This window comes from Sinohyriopsis cumingii, unplaced genomic scaffold (assembly GCF_028554795.1).
Source record: "Sinohyriopsis cumingii isolate HCF-2022 unplaced genomic scaffold, ASM2855479v2 utg001542l, whole genome shotgun sequence".
Classification (NCBI taxonomy): domain Eukaryota; kingdom Metazoa; phylum Mollusca; class Bivalvia; order Unionida; family Unionidae; genus Sinohyriopsis; species Sinohyriopsis cumingii.
Window position 1 is genome coordinate 900,779 of NW_028316015.1, and position 25,671 is coordinate 926,449.

Consider the following 25,671-nt stretch of genomic DNA (forward strand, 5'->3'; position numbering starts at 1 on the left):
TCACATCTGTGAAATTTATCCAGCTCCATTTATGGTGAGATTTACATCACATGTGCATTGCAAAGAGCCAGCCCTGCTGACTCCATTTTGCTGAGCAAGGCATTAAACTGATGAATTTGTGTTGGCAAACCAAAGTTTGATGAATGGGCTTTCAGAAATCTTGAATCCTTTAAGGTATCAGTAACAGATTCAAAATAAATTGAATTGGAACCCAAAAAGGTTAATAAAGTTTTGCTACTGAAATCAAAGTTAGCAGGGCATGCAGTCATGGCTTCCTAAATGACATTGTGGAACATTGAAAATCTAACTCATTCATGGCATCATCACAAAGATGCATGCCAGATTTGCTTGTAAATCCAGCAATCGTACAGTAATGCTTGAGAAACCAAAGGCAAGATTTGCTTGTAAATCAGCAATCCTTGCTACAGTAATGCTACAGGAACCAAAGTCCAGATTTGCTTGTAAATCCAGCAATCATTGCTACAGTAGTGCTACAGAAACCAAAGTCAGAAAAATTGGAAATAGACATCATAACCCCTGTAAATCATGTCATGGCACACTGGAAATTAAATCCATTTATTTATGTGAAGTCCAACAATCTTTGGAGAAGTAATGCTACTGAAACCAAAGTCAAGAGGATAAATGATCAAGGGCATTACTCCTAACAATAATGTATGGAATAATAAAAATCAAGGTACCATTAAACAGTTTTTGGCTATTGTTTATTTTACCTTTGAAGTCATCTGCCATCAGAATGTAACTACATAACCTTTAACATGTGTACATTTTTAAAATCAAAGAATAAAGAAACCAAATTCATTAACTAAAGGAATGGTGAGCAGTTTTAATCAAGTAAACACATCTCAGACTCTCATGCATCTCACTCCATGATGAAGAGGAGTCTGTAGTAAAAGCAGAGGGCCAAAGGGACAGTGTTTTACTGACCAACATGAAATTCCAGGAATTCAAGATAACACTGGGGTTTTTTTAACTGTTGAGTATTAAAACCATCTTTGATATTTTTAGCAAAAAAAACAATTTCAAGTAAGTTTCCAAGGAAGTGATATTGGGTGTAAGATCAGCACCATTTTCATTTAGGACTAACTAGAGATCAATACAAGTCATTTGGTGAAAACCCATGTGAATATTCTGGAGGTGTAGCAATAAGACTTTCAAAATGACCGCCATGTTACTGGGTGTCATTTAAGATCATTTTCATTTAGGTCCAACAAGATAATAATTCTGGTAAAAAAATACCATGTCAGTAAGACTTTTCAATTGCTGCAAGTAGCAAAAACAAGATTCTCAAGATGGAGGCCTTAGTGATCATACTGGATGCCAGACTGGCACCATTTTCACTTACAACCAAGTAGACATTGTAAACTATTTTCTTGTGAAAAGCCCCATATTAATATGACTTTCCATTTTGGATGAGTAATGATAAAGATTTTCAGCCATGGTGGTCATATTTGATGTCAGATTGATACCAACTAAATATAAGATTTTCAAAATGGCTACTGTGGTGGCTATTGTGGATGTCTCAGCAGCACCATTTTGATTTATGATCAACAAAACATCATAAGAAGTTTTCTTTGAAAACCATATGTCAATATGACCGTCCTTTCAGGAGGGTAGTAATAAGATTTTCAAAAAAGTCATTGTGACAGCAATATATGATGCCCAGTCAGCACCATTTTCACTTAGGAACAGCTAGACATCATCAGAAGTCTTCTGGTCAAAAACCTGAGTAGATATGACTTTCAATTCAGGAGAAGTAGCAACATAAAAGTTTTCAATATGGCTGCCACAGTGGCCTTACTGGATGTCAGATTGAAACAATTTTCATTTAAGATCATTAGACATCATAGGAAGTCTTTTAGTGAAAATCCCAAGTTTTACATCCAAGTTCAGTGATCCAGAAAAAAAGTGCCAGATAAATTACTTCCACAAGACTGTCATACACTGATCAGCTTCAAGCCAAAAAGGGCAATAACTCTAAAAAAACTTAAAAGCACAGTGATGTGTCAATATGCACATCTTCAAAATGATGTCTATAACATGTAAAGCAGTGACTAAAAACGCATACCACGAAGAGCACATTATATGCCCACCATGTTTAATAACCCTCTAAGCAGATAGCCGATTCTTTTGTGCAGAAAACACTTTTCTTCTTTCAGCTGCAGTGACCCTGACCTTTGATAGTGTTCTTCCTTACCCAAAGAGTCATCCACAGAGTTTGGTAGCTGTAGATGTCAGAGAACTTGCTATTTTGCAGAAACCAAATTGGCAACAGATAGACCGACAGACGTCACAACATAATCTGCCTAAATTGTATAGAATGGTTATCTACAGTTTGTATTTTGCATGGGTTATATTTTTCAATGAAAAGAATTCCCAGGATTTTCTCACTCATTATCCTGGCTATTTATGAAGACCTTTTATATTTTAGGTATTGTTAAAAGAACATTTAATTCCCTTTAATTTGATGCATAACTGATGGCAGTATTTAGGTTATATACACCTTGGCAGTACTTAAGATGTGCACCAGTAAAACTTTTTTTTTAGCTATGCTTGATCATTTTCACTTTTGACCTTCAATGGTAATTTGTACAAAAATTTAGTCAGTATCTACCTTTTTACTTTTATAAAATTTCTATTTCATTCATTGGACTTTCAGAAGCTTGTATTGCCAAGCATGGTAAATTTTCCCCATTTTAATAATTGCTAAAGACAGTGTACTTTAGACTAATTCAGGCAGATTTTTCAAGCACATGGGAGTAAACATTTGATTAGCTGTTTGCTTAGAGCCTGTACATTTTCTGAAAGTATAGTTTGTAAAGAAATTCCAGGCAAAGTAACAGGTATATAATATCTGTACAGTGCCCACAAAAAAGCTTCAGGAGCTCTGTGATTTATTGATATGCTTATCTTCAGATGCTGGTCATAACTTCCAAGTTGCATGAAAATCCACTGAAATCAGTGGGACTAGATACATTAGTGAGCTCTGTACACTGTATTCAGCCACAGGACGTTTAAGGGCAATAACTAACAAAAATAATGGGAGGACAGTAATTTGTCAGTATGCTCATCTTTAAATGATGTCCATAGCATGTAAAATGACTAATGGAAAGCCACTGAAAACTGAGACTATTTGCATTCCTAAGGATGTCATACACTTCTTCATGCTCCCAGTAAAATAAAGGCAATAACTCTAACAAAACTTGCTGGATCAATGAGATTTCTTGTTATTTGAATCTTCATATCATGATCATAACACTTTGCATATTTCATGACAATCCATTGAAATCTTTGAGACTATAGTATTTTTCTTAACCTCCTGTCTCATCAAGGATATAAAAAGTGCACAAAACTTCAATTCATCATCAATTTATAATTTCTAACTGGCTATCTGTGGATCCCTGATATTGTCATCTTGTTTGGGTTTCAAACCAAATGGAAGCTGCTGATGTAAACAACCAGACAGATTGTGTCGCTGTCCTTTATTGATTTCTTGAACATTTTCAGTAAAACTCTGTCATCTGCATCCATAATTTGCATATTTTTTTATATTTCTAATTAAAAAGAATTGAACAGATGAAAAGGAACAACACATGTATACACATTAAATGGGATGTTAATCCTAAAGTAAAGGAAATTCAGGGGATTATTCAGAGCATATCGAAGATGGCAAACTATACATCTGTTGTGTGAAACAAGGTAGACTGGCCCAATAAAATATGGCAGCAATGTTACTAAAGAACCTTCTGTTTGGTTTTTAAATGCCAACAAGCTGACAGTATTAGTGACCACTTGGCAATAATCAGGTAAGGGCTGTTCCAGTAAAACATATACCCCCCAGGGGGAAGGCACTTTCAAATTCAACCAACCGACAACAGAAGCAATTTTAAAAAAATATGATCCACCGTAAGATGTGTTTTAATCGAAGAACGCTGTCCCCTACAGAAGCATATTTTTTTAACATAATTTCTGGCTATGGGTTAGTGGATGGTAGAAGCAATTTTAATATTGGGTTGGGGACAGAAGCGATTTAAATGACAGCTGGCTGGAGGTAATCTACTGAATTCTTATAGATCATCTAATCTACTCCATATTTTTATTTGTATTCATTCATTATAATCAATCTTTTGTCCTTTTGTTTGTTTGTCTGTCAGCCAAGTATGTCTCTGATACTGTGAAATCACAAATTTTCATGGTGGCTTTTTATTTGTAGATGTCATTGATCAGTCCCTTAATACCAACTAATTTAACATCCATAAATACAGATTTTATAATAGATATTTCTATTCTAATACATAAATCATGAATTTGTATCCTTACTAAACTGTATGTTTACTAAAGTGATCACTGTGTCTTGCTATTTTTCTTTGCTCTCAGGCATGCTGCTTTTGATTAGAATAATAGTTAAATCTTGTATTGCTTTAAATGTATGGTCAGATTCTATGATTCCTTGTTTGTTTTTTTCAATAAATGTTTTGGTAAACTTATATGATTTTTCAGAAGAAAAAACATTGATGCCTGTGGAAGTGATGTTGCATTATTTCTGTCTACTTTTATGCTATATCATTTCTTGTAAGAACACCTTTTTCAGTTACCAATGTCTTATTTTTATGCCTTGTTGCAAGACTAATATAAAGTTATAAAAAAAATATAGCAAGTCAAACATTTTTATATCATAAGTTAGATTTTAAAAAAATGGATGAAAGTCCAGGAATCAGTTTTCCCAGAGTACTCATAAAATCAGTGTCATTGCAGTTAACAGTATTGTCAACAGCAGCATCATCATCACTGATGACCTAGCAGTCACATTCTGCACTTTCAATCCAGTTGTCACAGGTTCTATCTCCCACTTCTAGTCTTTCATATGAGACTTATACCTATGATTTGAGGGACTTTCATGGCAGAGTGGTACAAGATGCTTGTCTCGTGATAAAGATCTGAGGGGCTTCCATGGCAGTGGTACAAAATGCTTGTCATGTGATTACTTGCCTCCAGTGTGTGAATGAGAATGTTGCCAGTTACTTGTGGAAGGTCAGTGGTTCTACATAAGTGGTGTTTGGTGTCTCAAAAGGACTTGGATTTTCTTCAGCAGTAAAACTGGCTGCCGTATATAGATTCTCTTCATCTGAAAATGGTGTAAAGACCATAATGATCTACCAAAACCCGAGATCTCATGTCTAAATGACTTCGGCTGTTGGAGATAAACGTCAAATTAACAGAGGCTCCATGTGCCCAAGTGTACTTAGGTGCTTGCTTTTACATCACTTGCACATCTCACAGAGTGAGTTTGCATCACAGATCAACCAATTTAAGTTGGTGGTCTTTCAGAGTTCTTCCTCCACCTAATATATTGTTAAAAAACAAAATAAAAAAACCAGATCAAACTAAATCAACCAACTAATCAACTGTGGCAACAGCAGCAAAGGTACTAGTCAATCATTTTTGCCACAGCTGTACGAGTTCATAACTTTTGACTCGAGTAATTTTTGTAGACCTTTGAATATCGTCAATTATGCCTTTCTGACAGTTACCTAAAAGTCATCATCAGTTGGTACAAATGGATTTTTCATGGTGAGCATATGAGATGGAAAAGTCGAGCAATCCTGCATCACACACTACTGAAAAGTTAAAATTTCAGCTCACTTTAATTTTTTCTATCAATGTTCATTGTTCCAACTAGAACTGTTATAACTTACTCAAGCTATATTCACCAATATCTGGAGATATGCATCTGTAATAAATATTTGTAACAAAGTATGAGAATGCATCAATGTTTTTCAATGATGCATTTGAATTGAGCAACAACCACAGTCAACAAACCAAGAAATAAAATTATTCACATCTATCAGGCAGAAGTAGTGTATAATCATGATCTGTCAAAAGATTTTTCAACTTTTAAATTTACCAAATATTTTTCCAACCATACTGATTCAGTGGACATATCACCAGAATGGGTAGAAACAGACCAGAAGGTTAAAATCGATTTGATACATCTTTTATGCAGCTAAATTCATATTGGTTTAGTTAACTGTACACCCTTTATTGTCTTTCTTTTGATGAAATTTCTTACTTAAGCTGAGAAAATAATGTTGCACACATAAAAAAAGAGGCACACTTCTACTCATTATTGTTTTTATTATACTTCTCCATTCCAGCCTGTTTTTATGATCTTGTCCCCCACATACTGTTCGTCTTGTTTATGATATGTATCCAAATTTCTCACTTTTCCTACTACTATACATATGTTCTGTGAATATGCATATCAGTGTGAAACGCAACGGGGAGACTAAATACAAGATTTAAAACCTCTACATTTCTGGATGTATTCTGCTTGGATTCCATATTTCTGCACAAAACTCATGAGTTCAGGACTCTCTGTACTAATTCAGTTTCCACTGTAAACCTGTGCAAACACCATGATATTAAAATTTAATGTCTTAAAATTTAGAGTGCTCATGATCAAATTTGTATCAGTATAGACACATCTATGACGACTGCTTTTGTGAGAAAAAAAACATAACAGCCGCTCCATTTTCTGGATCTTTACAAATTTGAAATGTGTGCTTTCAATACTGCACCAAAGATTCAGCTGCTGATTTCAGTAACGAGTCATCCAAACTCGGGTTTGTAAAGGGACGGAAATTATGTTAATAAAACAATGTCCCTCACTTTTTTCAGTTACAGATAGGACAAGCTCTCAAAAAAATTTTTTGGACTAAAATCTTACTTTCATCATCAACCAATCAGGGACAGTCAGACCCATATATACTCTATTTTATCTTCACTGATTTATAGTATGGTTCTCGTTCTTTCACATCTGTAGTAATGTGAGTCCTTTAACAACTCTCAATGGTTGTAAGCCTTTTTCGACCATGCTGACTGAACACACTGTAAGATAATGTTCAAGTAACAGAAATACCATGGGATAACCAGAGACCAATAAAATCGAATAGTCAAGTTATCCTTGTCAGGGATGCTGCCAGGATTTCAGGATTTACTCTGAGTTTTGTGTGTGTGTGATCTCCAATGAGGAAATGGAGGCAGGATGAATAGCCCTTGTTAAATATCTCCCTAACACTTAAATATCTTTCTTACTGTTCCACTCTGTTAAGGCTCTACTGAAATCAAAATTATCGAAGAGATGTCATCTCTAGTTGTATAGTGATTATTACTGTGATGTCATTGGGCATGGTCACGTGGTTGTGATGGGGTCTTGGCTGGGATGGCAGAAAGACCATAGGCTTACTCCATATTTGACAGCTAATTACGATGTTGTCAAAAGAATTAAAAATTTTCAAACAATTCAGTTGGACTCTGATACTTGATTCATAGTCAATGAACAGGTTATAAAATTGATGTGTTTATTTTGGAGTTATGTTCCTCCGTCACATTCAAGATCTGGATATACCAAAGGTGAAATTAGTACAGTAGTATCCTTAACTACTATCGTGGCTACTTCAAATGTTATTTAATATGAGACTTTAATGCAAGAACTAGTAGCTTCAGTGATTTTTGGGTTTAAAAAATTAATTTCTTCTCAAACAACTCAATTTGGTGCAGATTACATTGTTTTTTTTAATGATACTGTGAGAATTCTTGATGTGTAAAAATTGCACAAGAAATGAACAACATCAGATCAGAAAATTACTACCACTGGGAAAATATTGATAGGAATATACAAAAATAATGATATTATTATTTAAGTAGAATATGTGGTGACAATACAAGCACTAATTCTACAACTTTGCAAAATACATCTTGTACAACTATTCTGTTGTTTCTAACAACACTGTAATATGGCAATAATTTCTGCCCACTTTTTACTTTAGTCCCTTGCTAATAGTTTTAGATTTTACAACACTAAGCACATTTTACCTTTTGACAATAACACATCACTACAAATATTTAGATTCCAAGAAAATAAAGGTTACAATTTTATTAAAAGCACTGGTACCAGTACGACTAAAAGAGATGGTAAGAAAAAAGAATCAGGATGAACAGATTAGAAGTGTAGTAAAGGATCCATATATCAGAATGACATCAAGTATTTATTTCATCAATTTCATCATTAGTTAATGACACTGCTTAAAAATGTAGTGTACTAGATAATAGACTTTTTTAGTTATCCAATTTGTAATACAAATACCAAATGATGGCTTGGAACCAAGTGCCAAAAGGTCTGCAGAAAATACCACCATGATCAAAATATACATAGGAAGAACCAAACACAAACAGGACAAATTTTATCCATCTTGCTTTGAGTTTACACAGACTAGTCAGTCTCTTATGTTTAATGTCATTTAATTTTTGCACGTAGAGAGCATGTACTTCATTTGGCAATACATCTGTATGATATAAAAGTTTGTTCTTATTCTTTGTTGCCATAGTGGTTCTGCCAACTAGAGATCTACACACACTTAATTATGTTGTATGGGGTTTCTCTGATGTTCCCTATGAGCATTGATATGTTGTTTCTGAATTTAATATGATTCTCCTCCTCTGTGTATGAATATTATTCTGTGCTGTGAACTCCTTTCATTGCCTGCTGTCTGAAACGCATATGCTTAACTAGCTTGAACAAGTTACTGTTCTTTATGGTTGTGCAGTTTTCAACATCTCCCAGCTATGGCCCCATGGGTATTCTCTCTTGGATATCTCTGTTCCAAAAAGAAAAGTTTTGAACCAGAGGTCACGTTAGGATTTTAAAACTAAGAGTCCATGGCTCCCATTTTGGTAAAAATATGAGTCCTACCAGCAAAAGTTGCAATCCCCTCCAGAAAACTATGCAAATTATAAGAACTATTGGTTGCCATAGTTTAATTTCTACGTTCCTTATGACACTGACATAGCTGTTGTTTGTCCATCAGAGTGAGTCTGAATTTTTTCGATCGAAGGAAGGTCTTATTCAATGCACTAAGATAGGCATCACACACTTTCTTACACTTCGCTACTGTCCCTTCCAAACTATCAGTTCTAGCAACTTTAGCACTCTCCTGAATCTCATTATAATCTTCGTCAGTTTGCCGTTGAACCCCAAAATACTCGTTCAAGTCTAAGTTTCAACATGTCATGATTCCGAGGTCACGTACACTGCTTATTCTGTTACACTTGGAAATGAACACAATAATGAAAGCCAAGGTTGTTTATTTCATGTACTGTTATAAATGACTGCATGTACATCTCTGGGTCTTTTTGCCTCTGAATTCAAGCACTGTAAATATCAGTAGATTTTCCCACCCAGCTGCTAGTCAAAGCCTTTGATCTGGCTGCTCAGCTATTGCAGCATGTTCTTTTAATGTACTCTTATAATGGTGACGACTTGGGGGGGGGCTTTCAGCCACTAAATTCAGTAATTGTAAATACATGTACCAGCACAGCTAACTGATTAACACATTTTCCCACTATGCAGGTGACTGAAGCAGGACTGGCAAGTCTTTGAATTTTACTGCCCACCTAAATAAAAAAAATTGGCGTCCAAATACACGTGATTATAAGTGTTTCTGAGACCTCTGTCAGTTTTCACTAACACGAACTCTGCCAAAGAAACACTTCCTTGAATAAGTGCTTTGCTGCCTCTTATGCCAGATTTTTCTCTTCCATAATTCTGTATGAGGGTTTTAAATCCAACATAACCCTTAGTCTGCTTGTTCAGACATGGGTATCTTGAATAAATATAACCGGCATATTGTCCATTAAGCACGTACATCGGATTCGCAATCAGTATCAATTTTGGGCTCAAAATCACACACTGGTATTTCCAGTGACATTTTCCAGTGACACTTTCCCAATGTCCAACAGACCAATATACATGAAATTCATTGTCATCATAGCTATCACCAGCCAGTATTTGCCGACTGAAAACGTCATCTGAAGAAAAATCGTGTTGTGATTCAGCCATTTTGGTTTCCTGTGTGGCCCTTATTTGAAACACACATTTGTAAAACTTCCATGATGAAAGTAAGGCTAAAACGACCATAAAATGCTTTTTCCAGGGCCAAATAAACCAATCAAATTTAGTTTAACAGCCATTCATGTCGAACCGAAGTATCCAGATATCTGGATGTCGCATCAATCGCTGTGAGGCAGCAGGACAGAGAACACAATTAATTTTACTATACGTTCTCTACATTTGTTTCTCAGTACTGACCTTTCCACTGTGTGACAATCAATGCAAATCATGTTAATCTAAAATACCTTCAAAGATGACTTCACAGTGAAGTTCTTGTCAAATGTTGACCTGCTCTTTTTTGAGATGCTGGACTGTCAACATAGCAGCATGTAAACAGAACACAGATTTCACTTCCGGATCATCACCAAGGCCTTATTACTCACTGTGCACTGTTGCCGAAATACACACAGACAACAACACCCTGAGCTCATATTATCAAGAATAAACAGTTACCTTTAAATCCCTACCAAAAATGCCTAAATAAAACTCTTCTATCACCACCAAAATGAGAGAGGAAAAAATGTTCTAAAAATAGACTAGAACTACATTCATGGGTACTGAACTGGAAGTATTAATTGTGACCTAATTCCAGAAGCGGCAGCGCGAATTATGTCGTGAAATGCACTTTTAAAGTTAAAAGTTTAATAAAAAATTGCATACTGCGCAAAGCACATTTTTTTTATAACCGCGACGGTGACGTAATTTGCTGAATGCATATCACTGCTTTAAAAGTACGTGAATTCATACAAATTACGTGCACTCGCGTGTACTGGCATAATTTTCTGACCCAATGTTTTATTCACGTTAGACCGCTAGGAAGGGGTTAGATGCGATTTTAAATATGTATTCGTTTTTTTTTCTGACAACCCCACCAGCGATTTCTCATTTTGTTAACACAACCCACAACAGAAGTGATTTTCCTAACCAACCTTACACTGTCAGAATCAAAATAGTTTGAAACACAACCTCCTACAGAAGTTTTTTTGAAGTGCCGTCCCTGGGGGTATATATATTTTACTGGAACAGCCCTAAGACATTATAAATTGGTGAGTGAAATGACCAAGTTTTGTGCATTTTTTATATGCATGATACTTTTTATTTTTTAAATCAGCAGGGAGGTACAAACAAATGGAAGGTTATATGAACAAGATTCTGTTTTTTCTTTATTCAGCATGTTAAAAAGGGTGATAAATCTTATGACAGTTGTGGGTAAAGTGACTTTTTGTATTCTCATCTTCAGGTGATAATAATGTTGACAAAGTTTCTTGTTAACCCATCAACGAAAATCCATCAATCAACTTGATATCTGCCTAACAGCCAAATGGCCCTCTGCACCACTGCTGCTAAGTAAATGCCTCTGCTATTGACTAATTTATTACACAACTTTTTATATTATCCCACTGCCAACCAATTTGGATGCAAATGTTTGTAATTAAGAGTCCCAGACCTCTTAAATTTGCTTGTTGTGATGACTTGCCAAGGTCATTCTAACATGTCTTGACTGCAATTTAAACTAGGTTGTTTCTTGATAAAAATATGTCATGATATGCTTACTGTCAAGCTTTAAAATTTCTGAGGTAATTGTATCTTACACGTAGTCTACAATCCCATAATGTTTATTCTACTAATTACTCCTAACAACATATCCACATCTAACAGATCTGGGTGTGTGTGCAGTCTGCAATTGGACTCAACTTATAACAGAGTATGCAGTACTTCCTATCTCATTCTGAGCCACCAGTAACCTACTCTAGTGTAGGTCTGATAAAGTACTAGGCAAATAACACCCTGGCAATGTTGAGATACTCCATGTGTGACAAATGTTCAATCAAACTGAGTAACTTGGCTGTGCCCTCATTTTTACCTAATCCAAGATAACCATGCCTGCCCAGAGTTGTGGCTTGTTCTGTTCAGCTGCAAGAGACAGACACTAATTTCTAATCATGTTCACCCTTTCTAGATTAATTGCTGATATACTAAATCAGTGAGTAGCTATTTAAGAATATAAATAAACAAGACTGACACAAAATATTAAGTGCCCAGTTTTAAGTTTTCTGAAATATAGCTTTTGATGCAACAATATGCCTCATTATATTTAACCTTTTTTTACATCATACAACAGGAAATACAAGATGACTCAGCAACACTTATAAACTAAAACATGAACAGATGCTTTTAGTGATTTTGCTGAATAATCTAACACAGTTCTGTCCAACCTTTTTGACACCATGGCCCACTGAAAAATGTTTTTCTTGAAGCCGAGGGCTGCAGCAGAAAACTAAAAAGCAACGACTATTTAGCTGCTTGAGCTCTGGCGGGCCATTTAAAATCAAATGTAAAATGTTCCTATTATAGTAATATTGTTTTTCTTCCTTTTGTTTCTTACATGGTAAAGAGTTGCCCTAACATAATAACAAAAAATAGATATGCTTTCAGAAGATGCCAAGAACATTATTATATTTTTAATAATTTTTGAATAAAAAAATTAAATTACTTTTTGTACACATCACTTTCTGTTAGTCTGATGTGATTATCTGACCAATATTTCCTCAATTATCTTAAGTTTTCTTTATTTTCTTAAAATTTTGTAATGCAAATGTTGGTTTCATAATACACGTCCATGTGCCAGTTGACAGGACTTTGGAACAGAATCATTTAAAATGAAGCAGCCGCAAATTTGCTGTAACCATAAAGCTTGCTACTGTAGGTTTTTCCTAAGTATTAGTACAAAGCTATAGTTATTATCATTTATTTTAATTTGTGCTGGGATAATTTCAATTTTAGTTTCTGATGCCAATCTTGACAATGACTCCACTGTTTGTTGGGAATCACTCTTTACTAATGAAATCAAATGGTCTACTCTCAAATTTGGTCAAGGCATTAACTAGTTCCCAGTAAATAGTAAATTAGTAACCTGGCCCTGGTATTATACTGTATATCGAAGCCACAGGGTTTGCAATGCACATCTCACATACAAGATGATGCAACAGTCGTATTTGGGCTTTTTAGATGGCCCTCAAGTTTTATATTTTTCATATGGTTAGATTTATAAAGAAAAAGACTTTCTCCCATTTTCTTACTGGTTATACTGGCTTTTTAAAAAAAGACCTTATATATCTTCAATACAGTTCAAAGAATTTTGAATTCCCTTTATTTTGGTGTGTGATTGATGGATGTAATATGGGTTTTAGAGCATACAGCTTGGCCTTACTTCAGATGTGCATCTATCAAAAAACTGTTAGCACCACTTGGTCATTTTTACTTCCTGTACTTCAGAGGTAAATTGTAAAAAAAGAGCCAATGACGTTTTTTTAAAATACTTTTTAATACGTTTGGTAATTCAATCATTACATTTTCAGAAGTGCATATTATCTAGTGTGGGAAAATTTGCTTTCCCTATTTTAATAACTGCTGTAGATAGGGTACTTTAAACTAATTCAAGCTGATTTTCTGAGCACATGGGAGCAGTCATTTTGGTTAGCTGTGTGCTTAGATTATGTATAATTTCCACAAGTACAATATCCAAAGCAATTTCAGCCATTATAGTACATGAAAGTAACATAAACGTATGCCAACATTTTCTCAATTGTGCATGCTGCAAACATAAATAACTTCATCTTACACCTGTCACTCTCTCAGACGTTCATACTATTGTAAAGTGATCCCTTAGAACAATTATATTTGATATTATATCTGGATATTAGTTTCTTATTGCTTAGCAGATAATCCGAATGTATGATTTGGGCATTTTATAGTAGGTCAAAATGTCAGTTTTGTCGGACATATCAGGCATATATTGGAATCACATATTCTGAAGAACTGCAATCAAAGTATCCAAATTTAATAAAAATAATATTATCTGTGTTATTTTGATTGTGAGCAAAGTGCTTCCAAGTGCAATGTTTGAGTCTGTTCCAGTATTTAAACTATGTTTGAGACTGTTCCAGTATTTAAACTGGTAATCCTTTGCTGCCTCTTCTCAGCACTTATGTTTGTGCCAAGTTTGAAGATAAACAGGGAAAATAACATGCAATAAAATATCAGGGCAAAAAAAGAAAAGAGGATCATCCTGAAACCTTTATTAATATCAATGAATATTCAAATCCTATTGGAATACATTGATTGAATAACTGAATGAAAAATTTGGTATCATTTCAGCTCTATGGTAACTGAATTCCATAATTTATGCATAATAGTTTCTAAATGATTTTCTGTTATCAGCATTTCCCTTGACAATCTTAACAGATGGTGTTTACACATCAAAATGATAAACTAGAGATTTAATAATGTACAGAAATCATCATGTACACAGAATACTGATTTCCTCACATACACTGATCCATATATTTGCGCATTATGGTTTAAAAACCGCTTCTCTACATATTAAATGCAAAAATCAGTGGATTGTTGATCTCTTATCCTTGTAAATGACATTGTCAAGGTAGACAACTATAATCAATCTCTTTTCATCACTAGATTCTATGATTGAATTAGGTCCCTGTTGTAATAGCTCCCATTCTGGCTGGGTCTTGTGAAGGATAGTGTACCACAGGGACAGGGGCTGATCCTCTGGGTGGAACACCAGGAGGCGGTCTCAAGGGAACCATGCCAGGGGGAGGGGGTGGCATTCTCATTCCTGTGAAGAAAGAAAATACATATAAGATCTGGATGAGAAGGGAAATAACTTGTATATAAACTGTTTACAATAGATGTGTGCAACTCCAGCTTAAAAACTGTTCTGCATCTATGTGATGAATAAAGAAACATGCTATTTCCCATTCCCAATATCAAAGTGTGGAATTATTTGGATGCTTCAAAGTTTGATAGGTTTAATCCTGTTTCTACCTGACTAGTGCAATGTGTGGGAGAGGTTCATCTCCTATGAAGCAAATGAAGGCAGTATACAGAAATAGGATGCAAACAGAAACCAAGATAATGTTAACTGTTCAGCTGCATTTTGATGATGTTGATGCATTTGATCAGGTTCTAGCAACTCACTATTGGAACTCATTTATCCACAGACCAACTTTTATGGGTGGCTTTAATTTGGATACCATAGCATTAACTTTGGAGGGCAAGGTCTTGTTTTGATGCTGTCAATGATGACAAGTCAAGGGACAAGGATCATTGTTCCCATTCTGACTAGAATTCAAACTGGTCATCAAATTCTTATGTCAAGCTTCTATATATTGATATGGATCAGCTGGATAGTCACTGTCTTGGTTAATAAATAGTTGCCAAGTCATACTCTTTTTAATAAAATTTAATAAATTTATAAAAACATCATATTTTTTACTTTCTCTTTATTGTTATTTTCACGTCTACCTGAGTTCGAATTCATTTTGACTTTGGCTATGGACAGAACCAGTAGCATGCTAAGGTTACTGGTCCTGTGGGCTTGCTGGCGATTTTTTGGCAAGTTTCACATATTGTATGTGTGTGTATGCATATATATAAAGTTTATAAACTGTTAATACTTATATTTCAACATAGTGAATTTTAGCCATTTTTCCTGACATTTTAAGACAATCTTTTATAGTAAAAATTAGACTGATAATTTTAAAAACCTTTCCTTTTTTATTACTTCAGTGGCATCTGTCATTCATTGAGCACATTTTTTTACATATATCTCAATTGTATGAGCAACCATTAAGACATTTTAACTTTTGGAGTGTACTTTCTGGCAAAAGACTTCGTGTTACAGTTTTTAATAGCATATAAAATACTGGCTAGACAAAACTTTCCACATATCTCAAATTTGTTAAGTGGCATAACGACTCTTTTGCTTGTTCACTGATGGAAATATCTGAAAAGTAATATCTGTACAGAGAGGAGATATACTAGAAGAGGAATATTTGTCAAGAATGATGTTCACAGACAGATGTACCCATCTTCGCTAGCACAAGGTTCCAATATAATTCTATCTACACCTTGGTGTTATGAGTCTATTCTCTTAAAATAAGTAACAGAAAAGAGTGAAAGACAACAAGCTTTGTAAAATTTAACAAATAAATTATTTCCCTAGAATACAAAGTGAAAATGAGAAATAAGAACTTAAGGTATTGCGAATTATATCCAAGAGTTAGATCAGATACAAGTCCTTGTAATTTAAAGTCCTGAATAAAATTCAGTAAAAGTGCTGAAGAAAAACAAAAGTGAAGGTTATAATTTATGGAATGCTGATGTGTCAACAGTCCTTTGTTGACTCACAATAATATAATTCCAGGTTAGAATTCAGTATAAATTCAAGTAAATGTCTTTATCCAAGAATTTTATCAGAGCACTTTTGGATTTCCTGAGAAAATAATAACTTGAATTCAATAATTTGAAGAAAATAAAATTTAGCCCAAACTGGTCACAACATAATACAACTTGAAGGTGCTAGATCACAATTACAAGATTATATAGTTTTCAACTTGACCTCAGGTCACAATTAGCATTTTCTAAAAAAACAAAACATTACCTAATGGAAAATAACCTTCTAGAATGATCTAATGAGCCATGTTTACTTACAACTGTTACGTGTTTAGGCTCGAATAAACAGTAACACAGAAAGAGTGAAAACAACAAGCTTTTTAAAATTTAACAAATAATTTATTTCCCTGGAAAAATTCTGTAAAAATGAAAAAAGGAGAAGAACATACGGTTTCAAGAAATCAAATCTAAAAATAATCTAAGAATAATCCATGAATTAAATTGCAAAAGTCCTAGTAATAAATGTTCTAATAATTTCAGGTTTGAATCCTGATGGAAAATCCAAGATGGATGACGATGACGTATGCTGTAGTCAGGACTGCGCTTATCTCCAGTTCCTTGTAGAAATAAAATAATGGCACTCCGGTGTTGGGAATCCAAAATATTTCCAGAGAAAAAAAGAATTAATCCTTCTGAAATCAAACTGATCTGAAGTAAATTAGAACTAAATCTGGCTACAACAAAATAACTTGACATCAGTGTAAAAACCCCAAAACTGAGAAATCTCTCTCAAAGCATCTCTATTACAACTAACAAATGCGCGTAATGAAAAAACTGGAATTGCAAAATCGAAAGGGGGTCACGTGATTATGTTTATGTCACGTACACCAAAAATGACCCTGATGACAACCAATCATTCTACTCCAAGAAATAAAAAAATAAAAAAATTGTTTACCATGTAGTCCCATCATGACCATGGAAACAACCAATCATTTTAAAATAAAATAGAACTTGTTTACGAAGGTAGCTACACGTTCTGAAACAAGGTCAGAATTTAGATCAAGACCTGGTGTTTATAAACTAACAGTCAAGGTCAAACAATTTTCTGAAAAAGTATTATCTCTAGTGAATAAATTTACATTATAATAGCATATAATAGAATAAAAAATTTAAAACTGACAAACAATTAAATTAAAATAAATATGAATTAAATCAGATATATGTAACACAACACAGTAACCTGCAAAACTCACTGAAGAAATTTAGAAAACCCGACCCAAATAAACATTTACTCCTTCTTGTTTACCTGACTAATAATGCTGAAATTAAGCTCATACACACAGAGAATAATTGAGCTATGTATTAGTTGTTGACATAAATGAAATAAAATTTTTTTGTTAAAAAGTCAATCAGGTCAAGCAGAAATTAACTAAATTTTTGACAAGTTCAAGTCCAGCATACAATGTTACAATGTTTCATAGCATGTAATGAAATAAAAAAAATAATTTAAAACTAACAAGCAAACATTTAAATTAAATATACATAACATTGGTATATCAAGCAGATATTTATGTGCTTTGGGTCTGTGAATTTCTTTAGATGTGGTGGCACCACATCCAATCAAAATTAAGTTATTCAAATTTGAACACTGTTCTTACATGACTGAGACAAGGAGAGCACACAACTTGAATTGACTGATAAATAAGCAATTTTCCGCTGCCAATCCGTGTTTGTACAAATAGCTTTCACTCAAATACACCTGTAATGGGTTATATCTTGTAGATAGTCATACTTTCGATGTTAAGTCAATTGCCTCTACCTTTTTTGGCAGACAAATGTAATAATTGCATATACAGAAGAAGTTAACAGACAGACATACCAGAAAAGTAGTTTCTTTATAGAAGGAAGTTCAAAAAGATAAACCAGAAAATAAATATTTGTACAGATAGGAGTTCACTGACAAATATACCCCAAAAGACATAGCGTTTTATAATCCACTAAAAGTATAAAAAAATGAGTAAGTGACCGTTATATTTACAAACCTGGTGGTGGTGGACCTCGAAGGAAACCAATCGGCATCATGGGAGGTGGTCCACGGAAAGGCCCTGGAGGTCCTCTAGGCAGCAAACCTCTGGGTGGCATTCCACTTGGGGGAATAGGGGGCATGGGCACTTGGGGTCCAGCATTACCCAAATTGAAGAAATTGTTGGCTAATTCTTTGGGTGGCTCTGGTAGAGCTGCAAGCAGAGAAATGTCTTCAAGCTAATCCTTTATGTCAGAAATTTAAAGAGTATTTTCTTTGCTGAGAGTAAGGAAGATCAACATGAAAATTATAGTGACCTTGCTTTGACATCATGGTTCAGGTCCATAAAACATGACTGTGTTATGTACTGAACCATGCTATAACCAACCAAGTTAGTTAGCTTAAGAAAGTGATGCATGCACCAAAGAAAATGGTGGGGTAATAATATCAGGTGCAAAAATATATGTGCTTCATTGGACTGTTACTGTCTTAAATCTATGCATATTAAAAATCAACTTGTTCCATATTAAACAAGTATTCAAAACAGTTGTTACTTGTTTAATATATATAAAAAATATTTGCTAGGTCTATTCAAATCCATTTAATTTCTTGTTAATACATTCACACATCAAATGTATTAAACTGAGTTAATTTTTTTCTGCAACATTAATACTTGCTGGACAAATTCAATGGGTCTGATCTGTTACCAGCAATAAAATCCAAAATTCAGACACTCAGAGTTTCTAAAAAGAAACCTGTATTTAGACTTGAATAGTACATGTACTTCAGCTGAAAAAGGTCAAAGGTATTGAGCTAGTAATGCTCTTGAGACAAGAAATTGACTGGTGTGTATACATGTAATCTGCCTGAACCCAGTTTGGGAGTAAACATTCAACTGTGTGTGTTCAGAGCATGTTCGTTAAAAAAATGTTGAGTCATTCTCTATAGGACAGGACAATAATAAAGAACCTGATCCTCATTTAAACATATGTTTTATAACTATGACTTTGCTTCATTGCAGAGAAGTAGGGAGTAGAATGTTTGATTATATTAGTCAAGCTCTCCACCCCTATAATGTAAATGGTTTTGTTCCAACCAGTGTTGACACTGGAATGACAGTTTGCTATGTAAATGTGAATGATTTAAGCCAGAAAATAACAATAACAATTTGGTCCATAAACTTGTTTCAGTGGCTATTTATGATATGACTGAGCAGGCATCAATAATCTAATGTTTCCCATGAAATGGTAGGTAAATAAATTAATTTATACATTCAGTTAAGAATCTTTTTTAGACCAGCACATTGTTTCCTTGACTTGTGAACACTAAATCTCAATGCTAATTACATTTGTTTAACTATGGACTTAAACTTGCCCAGGACATTAAGCTTCTCACATTTTTGTACTGTTGTCTGTTGCAAATACTTATTAACACTTTGACTCCTATTTGTTTGAATGACTAGTGCAAGAATAATTGCTGATGAACATCGGGTTAATTTTTACAGGAAATTCAGAATAGAATTCAATGGTCAACTGACTGTATGACGATTGTCAACACCACAAAGCCACATGCAGTTTCTCGTTTTTTTCTGCGGGGGTTATAGTGTTTTTTAAATATATAATTGCCCCATAATCATAACAACCTTCAGTAGCAAGATTAACAATGATGATCTGCAATTACTAAAATTAATTGATTATAAGTTCAGATGAGAATATTTTCCTTCCTTTGAGCAAAAATTGTACACAATGTATTTACACACAAAAAAACTTACTGGCTTTTATTGTTCACAGTTCAATATTTGTAAGATCAACACTAATCAGCTTTTTAATGAGCTGACATCTTTCAAACCTAAAGTAAGATGAAAGGGTACAGATCAACTACTGAAATGAATATTAAAAAATTATAGAAACTTTGAACATTTTTTCATACTAAGAGCGATTTAATCATAAGGCGATTCTTTTCTTTAAGAATGTGTCTCATCTTGCCAAATGATAGCAACCGCTTTTATATACATACAGAAAAACATCAACAATTTAATAAAGAGGTGAATGCTTTACTGATTTTACAGTCCAAGTATGACAGCCACTGTTCTAAGAGTTTGGGACTTATAAGCATATAAAAACTTATTTTCAAATTACAGTGTACCTTGCCCTTGCCAAAAGGATAAAGGAAAAGTGGAGTTGCAGAGAGTTGGAAGGACAATATTTACCGATTCTAATGTCCAAGCCTGACAACAATCCTTTGCAAGTTTGGGACTTTTGGCCATATAAAAAAAAATTTAAACCAACAAGAGGTATATACTGGCCAAAAAACACTCACATGGAAGACATTTTTCAAACTGTATCTCAGCCATATTTTTAATAATTACACAGTTCTACACAGTATTTCTTCTAGAATATAAATAGTGTTTTATAGGGAAAAAAGTCAGAGACGGTGATGATCCAATATCATCAACTTAATAACATTTTTAAGTACCTCAATATGCAATCAGCAAATATTTCTAATATTGGAATATACTTTTCTCCGAAAAATATAGTCATATTATAGGGATCTGATAAGATTTACCAAGGAAAAAATAAGGAAAAAATATAACACTTTAAACAGATTTATATAAAATACAAGAATGGCTGGAAAGTATGCTATTAGTAAAAAACCAATGCTGATATGACCATCTACTCACAAGTAGTGATAACAAAATTTTCAAGATAGCCACTGTGGCAGCTTTGTTGGAGGTCCAACAGGCACTATTGTGACTTAAGACTAACTAGATCTCATAAGAAGTCTTTGAACAAAAAAGACATATTAATTCAACTATCCATTTCACAGCAGTGATAATAAGAGTTTCAAGAGGTTGGAAATTGGACTGACACTATTTTCATTCAAGACCAATAAATATCATGAGAAAGTTTTCAGTGAAAGCCCTTTGTTGATACAACCATCCTAGATATTCAAGCTGGTCAACATTTTGGCCATGTTGGAGATCAGATCAGCACCCTATTTATTTAGGACCATTACATATTGTAAAAAGTCCTTTATAAGCAGAAATCCAATTCTGATAAGACCGCCCATTCAGAAGGAGTAGCTATAACAAGATTTTTAAGACAATTGGCATGACAGTCTTGGAGGTGGTCTCAGCACTATTTTGATTTAGAACTATCAATATTTCATATGAAATCTTTATGTTAAAACCCCATGTTGATAGGATCATCTATTCAAGAGAAGCAGCGATAAGATTTTAAAAATGGGCAATGTAGCAGCCATACTGGGGTGTCTGAGGGACACCACTTTCATTTTAGGACAAACTAGACTTCAGGATGAAACTGTGTCAAGTTTGATAATTTTCTTCAGAAAAATTTAAGCAATAAAAGAAAACTGTCATCTGACAACTGATGCAGGACCATCACATAAGTTCATCTGTACAACAACAAATATACTTTATATACCAGGCTGGCCCCCTGGTCTTATCATCACAGGTATACATTATTTTTTACAAGGATTCATTGCATATGGTCATCTATACTGCTAGCTCTAAGAAAGCTGCCAATCAACATGTGCTGCTTGGATTAAGACCTGTTTAATAATACCTCAGAAATTCTCAGTCATTCATGCTTAAAGTAAATGGTAGAAATTCTCAGTCATTCACGCTTGAAGTCAATGGTAGAAATTCTCAGTCATTCACGCTTTAAGTAAATGGTAGAAATTCTCAGTCATTCACGCTTGAAGTAAATGGTAGAAATTAAAGCTACAATACTTAATCTTTAGAAAAATTACAGGAGTTTTTCACAAAAGATAACAATAAGTTATGAGCTGTCTTGCAAATATCTTAAAGTTAAGAAATTTAAAACCAAAATTATTTAAATGTGCTGAAAAGAATTGTAAATAGCCATAATGCCCAAACTACCTCCTGGGAGACCTGGAACAGGTTCTAGTTGAGGTTCCTTTTCATCTCCCTCAGCTTTGTGTGCTGGGGTCTGTTGCTGAGCTTGAGGGCGACCCCACTTGATGTTCAGCCGACGTCCAGCAATGATCAATTTATTAAAAGATTTTTCTGCTGCTAGCTCAGCTGTTTGTCTTGTAGTGAACTGAATGAAGGCACACTGCTGTTTACTGACCACATTTACAGATCGTATCTCACCAAACTGATAGAAATGATCTCTGAAATGTATGATATTTAAAAATACAATATAAATTTGATTAGAGATTGTATCTCACCAAACTGGTGGAAATGATCTCTGAAATGTAAATTTAAAAATACAATATAAATTTGGTTACAGATCATATCTCACCAAATGGGTAGAAATGATCTCTGAAATGTATAAAATTTAAAAATACAATACAAATCAGACTACAGAGTGTATCTCACCAAACTGGCAGAAATGATCTCTGAAATGACTAATATTTCAGTACAGCAGAAATGATCTCTGAAATGAATAATATTTCAATACAATAAAAATTTGATAATGGCATGAACATAGATCAATCAAATTAAGTGCTTGTTACAGAAAATATTTTGTCCCAATTCTCCAGCAAAGCACCAAATGAATGATCTTATAATAATTCACTTTTTATATATTCAATGTTATTCTATATCCAGATCACATGGTGAAGGCTACAGTTATGATGAAAATCTTGATTTCTGTGGAATTTTATTTGAGAAGCAATGATAATTACTAACTTGCACAACTATATATCTACCAGCGCATGTACAGGTCTCTCCTAATTCTATATAAATGTTCTTGAGAAGCCCAAGGCCATTCTTCTATTCTAGTTGTTGTTGTTCTAGGGTTTAACGCCATTTTTCAGCACAAGATAGGCTATACGTGGTGGCCAGTATAACTGGTGGAGGAAGAACCCTGGCAAATCCAGGGAAGAACCACCGACCCACGAGAAGCGTCTGGAAGGCTTTCCCACGTCCCCACGTTAGCCGAGTCTTGGACTCGAACCCACGCAGCCAGAGGTGAGATGGCAGTGATCCGGAACAGTGAGCGCTTTAGACCACTCAGCCACTCGGGGCCCCCCATTCTTCTATACATATTAACATATGAGCAAAGTACCTAAGACATCTGACATCTGTGTGTGCATGTGTGTGTGTGTTAAAGATTGACAAAAAACAATGATATACTTTTGTATGGGATAGAAAATTCCCCATTAAAGAAGCATTGTTCATCAGCAGGAACCAGACCTCAATTTGTATTTTGCCTATACATGGGACACGTTTGTTCTTATGTCTGTAATTCTGCACCAAACTCTTTTGATTTTTCTGTCCACATTTCTGGCCATACATGAAACTTGCTTGTCTCATGGTCAGTGATACAAATGTGCAACAGGATTTTTCTGACTAGTTCTCAATAGCTAAATCTTAAAAAGGGAGTGAACAATCAACACTTGGCCCAGTTATAATACTGTAATTCAGCCAGGAAATTCACACTCATTCACCAGGTGTTTAGATGGTATAGTTCAAATACTGGCCTAGCAATGTCTATATGCCATGGCAGCAACTGCATTAGGCATTGTTGGTTCACAGTGAATCACCACTGGCTTTATTTTAAAGAAAGCTTGGTTCATCTGTAACAGCAAACCATAAGACTCCTAGTAAATCTGCATCATCTACAAGATTAAATATGGGTTAGAACAATTTGTATCAGAAGATGGGAATTTTTGATCCTAAATTTACACTTGAGATTGGGTAACTATTTATATTTTGTTCTAAATAAAACAATGGTTGAAAAGAAGTTAAGGCAGTATGTAGCATTACGAATACAAAATAATGTTAAACTTTCCTTTGTCAATAGGAAGAGTATATCAACAAAGCAGCTACTTTAAAGATGAATTTGCCTTTTTAAATTTGAACATCACTAAGAATGTTAGACAGCAATTAAATTATACAAATGAAGTATCAATATGTAGTGTAAACACTTTGCTACAGGTGTATCCCACATGCCTTTAACATACTGGTAAAGTAATTTCACACCTGAATATGAATAAAAGAAAGCAGATCACAACAGAGATCGATGTAACCAACATGGCTTTAATACAATGGCAAATTGAATCACATATGAACAGCAATAAAAGAAGCAGATCACATGGTGTGAATAAAATAATTCTGATAATTTAAAAGTGCATACAAGTCATGATTCTGTTTTAAATTTGTAGGCAGGAAAAAGAATTAACTCCTCTTCCTAAATTTCAATGATGTCAATTATGTGTTATATTGTACTTTCCTTTATAATGTGCAGTGTATGATAAATTTCTAACTCACTAAACAAAAACACTGAACTTACCTCAATTCCTTTTCACCTATTTTGTCTCCCAAATTGCCAACATAGAGTGTGGAAATTGTTTTATCTTCTGGTGCCTCTAGTTTTGGCATAGTGGAGTAGCGGCTCAACAATTTATCAGCCACAGGGTCTTCAGTTCCGTAATATCGATCCTTGATGTTTTGGTCCGCTAATGGGTCATCTGGATCAGTAGGCTTTTCATGCCTGCCATAAGTAAAATAAAAAATATATCATACAGTAAAACTTAAATAACATACAGTGTTTTATTTGATAATACTTACTTAGGAATGCTACTACTGTCTTGCAAATCCAGCCCAAGCAGCAGGGAGGGCGAATCCGACAACTTTTAGAAGGTTCCAAATGCCAAAATAAACCCTTTAAAAAACCGCGATGACACTTTGTTGTAAACACAATTGTTGCCGTCGTTGCTGTGTTTTGTTGTCATTGCCCTCTCTGCTGCTTTCTGCGTCCCTTTTCGAAAACCAATTTATTCAAAAATCGTATCTAACCCGACTCGATACTGTGTTCGCAGGTCGTGTAAATTTACTGTCACAAACCCGTGGGGGGTTGTCTGAGCACGACCGAAGAAATGTTTAAACTGATTATGATCCATATCACCACTGCACCAAGTCTGATGAATATTTCGTAATGTGTATCAACTCCGTTAAACACTGCAAGAATATTACAGTTATCCCTGATCACTTTCGGTATTTGTGTGTATCACTGAGTTACATAAATTATATATGTTTTTGTGTCTGCTGCATGAAAATATCCTGGCGGGATTTGATTGTTTATCCAACATCACATCATTGTAAACAACTAAATTATTAATAAATCCATCAATATCTTCTACAGATGGTGCTACATTAATATCGGTGATAAATTCAACAACATCATCCCCGTTCTCATTTAATGATTTTGCATCGTAACATCGCTGATCATCAACTGAAGGTGCTACCAAATACAACTTGTCCCACTTCATTATTAAATTAAGTAACAACTGCGTCTTACCACTCCCAGATGGCCCAATTATATTCATACGAACAGAATTTGGTAGCACTGCATGATGCTTAACTGGTTCTCGTTTCCTTGTTGCAGAAAAGTCAGTGATTTCCATTAGAATAATATAAAATAAATATGGATTTATATTGTGTGAAATGCAGGGCGCGCACGCCAACAAGTGATCTAACCACCATTACAACAAAAAA

The 25,671-nt window shown here is 34.4% G+C and overlaps 1 protein-coding gene and 1 long non-coding RNA gene across 3 annotated transcripts in view; one reads left to right on the forward strand and one right to left on the reverse strand.

The window, feature by feature from the left end:
* Positions 1 to 9: 9 nt before the first annotated feature.
* LOC149771971 (uncharacterized) overlaps positions 10 to 25,671 on the forward strand; it is a 65,223-nt gene continuing 39,561 nt past the window's right edge. For both annotated transcript variants that reach the window (XR_016418081.1, XR_016418080.1), the window contains exons 1-2: positions 10 to 2,341; positions 20,326 to 20,478. This is a non-coding gene — a long non-coding RNA (uncharacterized LOC149771971). The remainder of the gene's footprint in view (positions 2,342 to 20,325; positions 20,479 to 25,671) is intronic.
* The window catches only part of LOC149771972 (pre-mRNA-splicing factor RBM22-like), a 76,196-nt gene continuing 64,556 nt past the window's right edge, over positions 14,032 to 25,671 (reverse strand). The window contains exons 6-9 of the mRNA XM_089948012.1: positions 24,467 to 24,667; positions 22,087 to 22,340; positions 18,205 to 18,399; positions 14,032 to 14,603 (exon numbers count right to left, since the gene is read on the reverse strand). Coding sequence (XP_089804138.1) covers positions 14,458 to 14,603; positions 18,205 to 18,399; positions 22,087 to 22,340; positions 24,467 to 24,667 — 796 coding nt within the window. The 3' untranslated portion in view covers positions 14,032 to 14,457. The remainder of the gene's footprint in view (positions 14,604 to 18,204; positions 18,400 to 22,086; positions 22,341 to 24,466; positions 24,668 to 25,671) is intronic.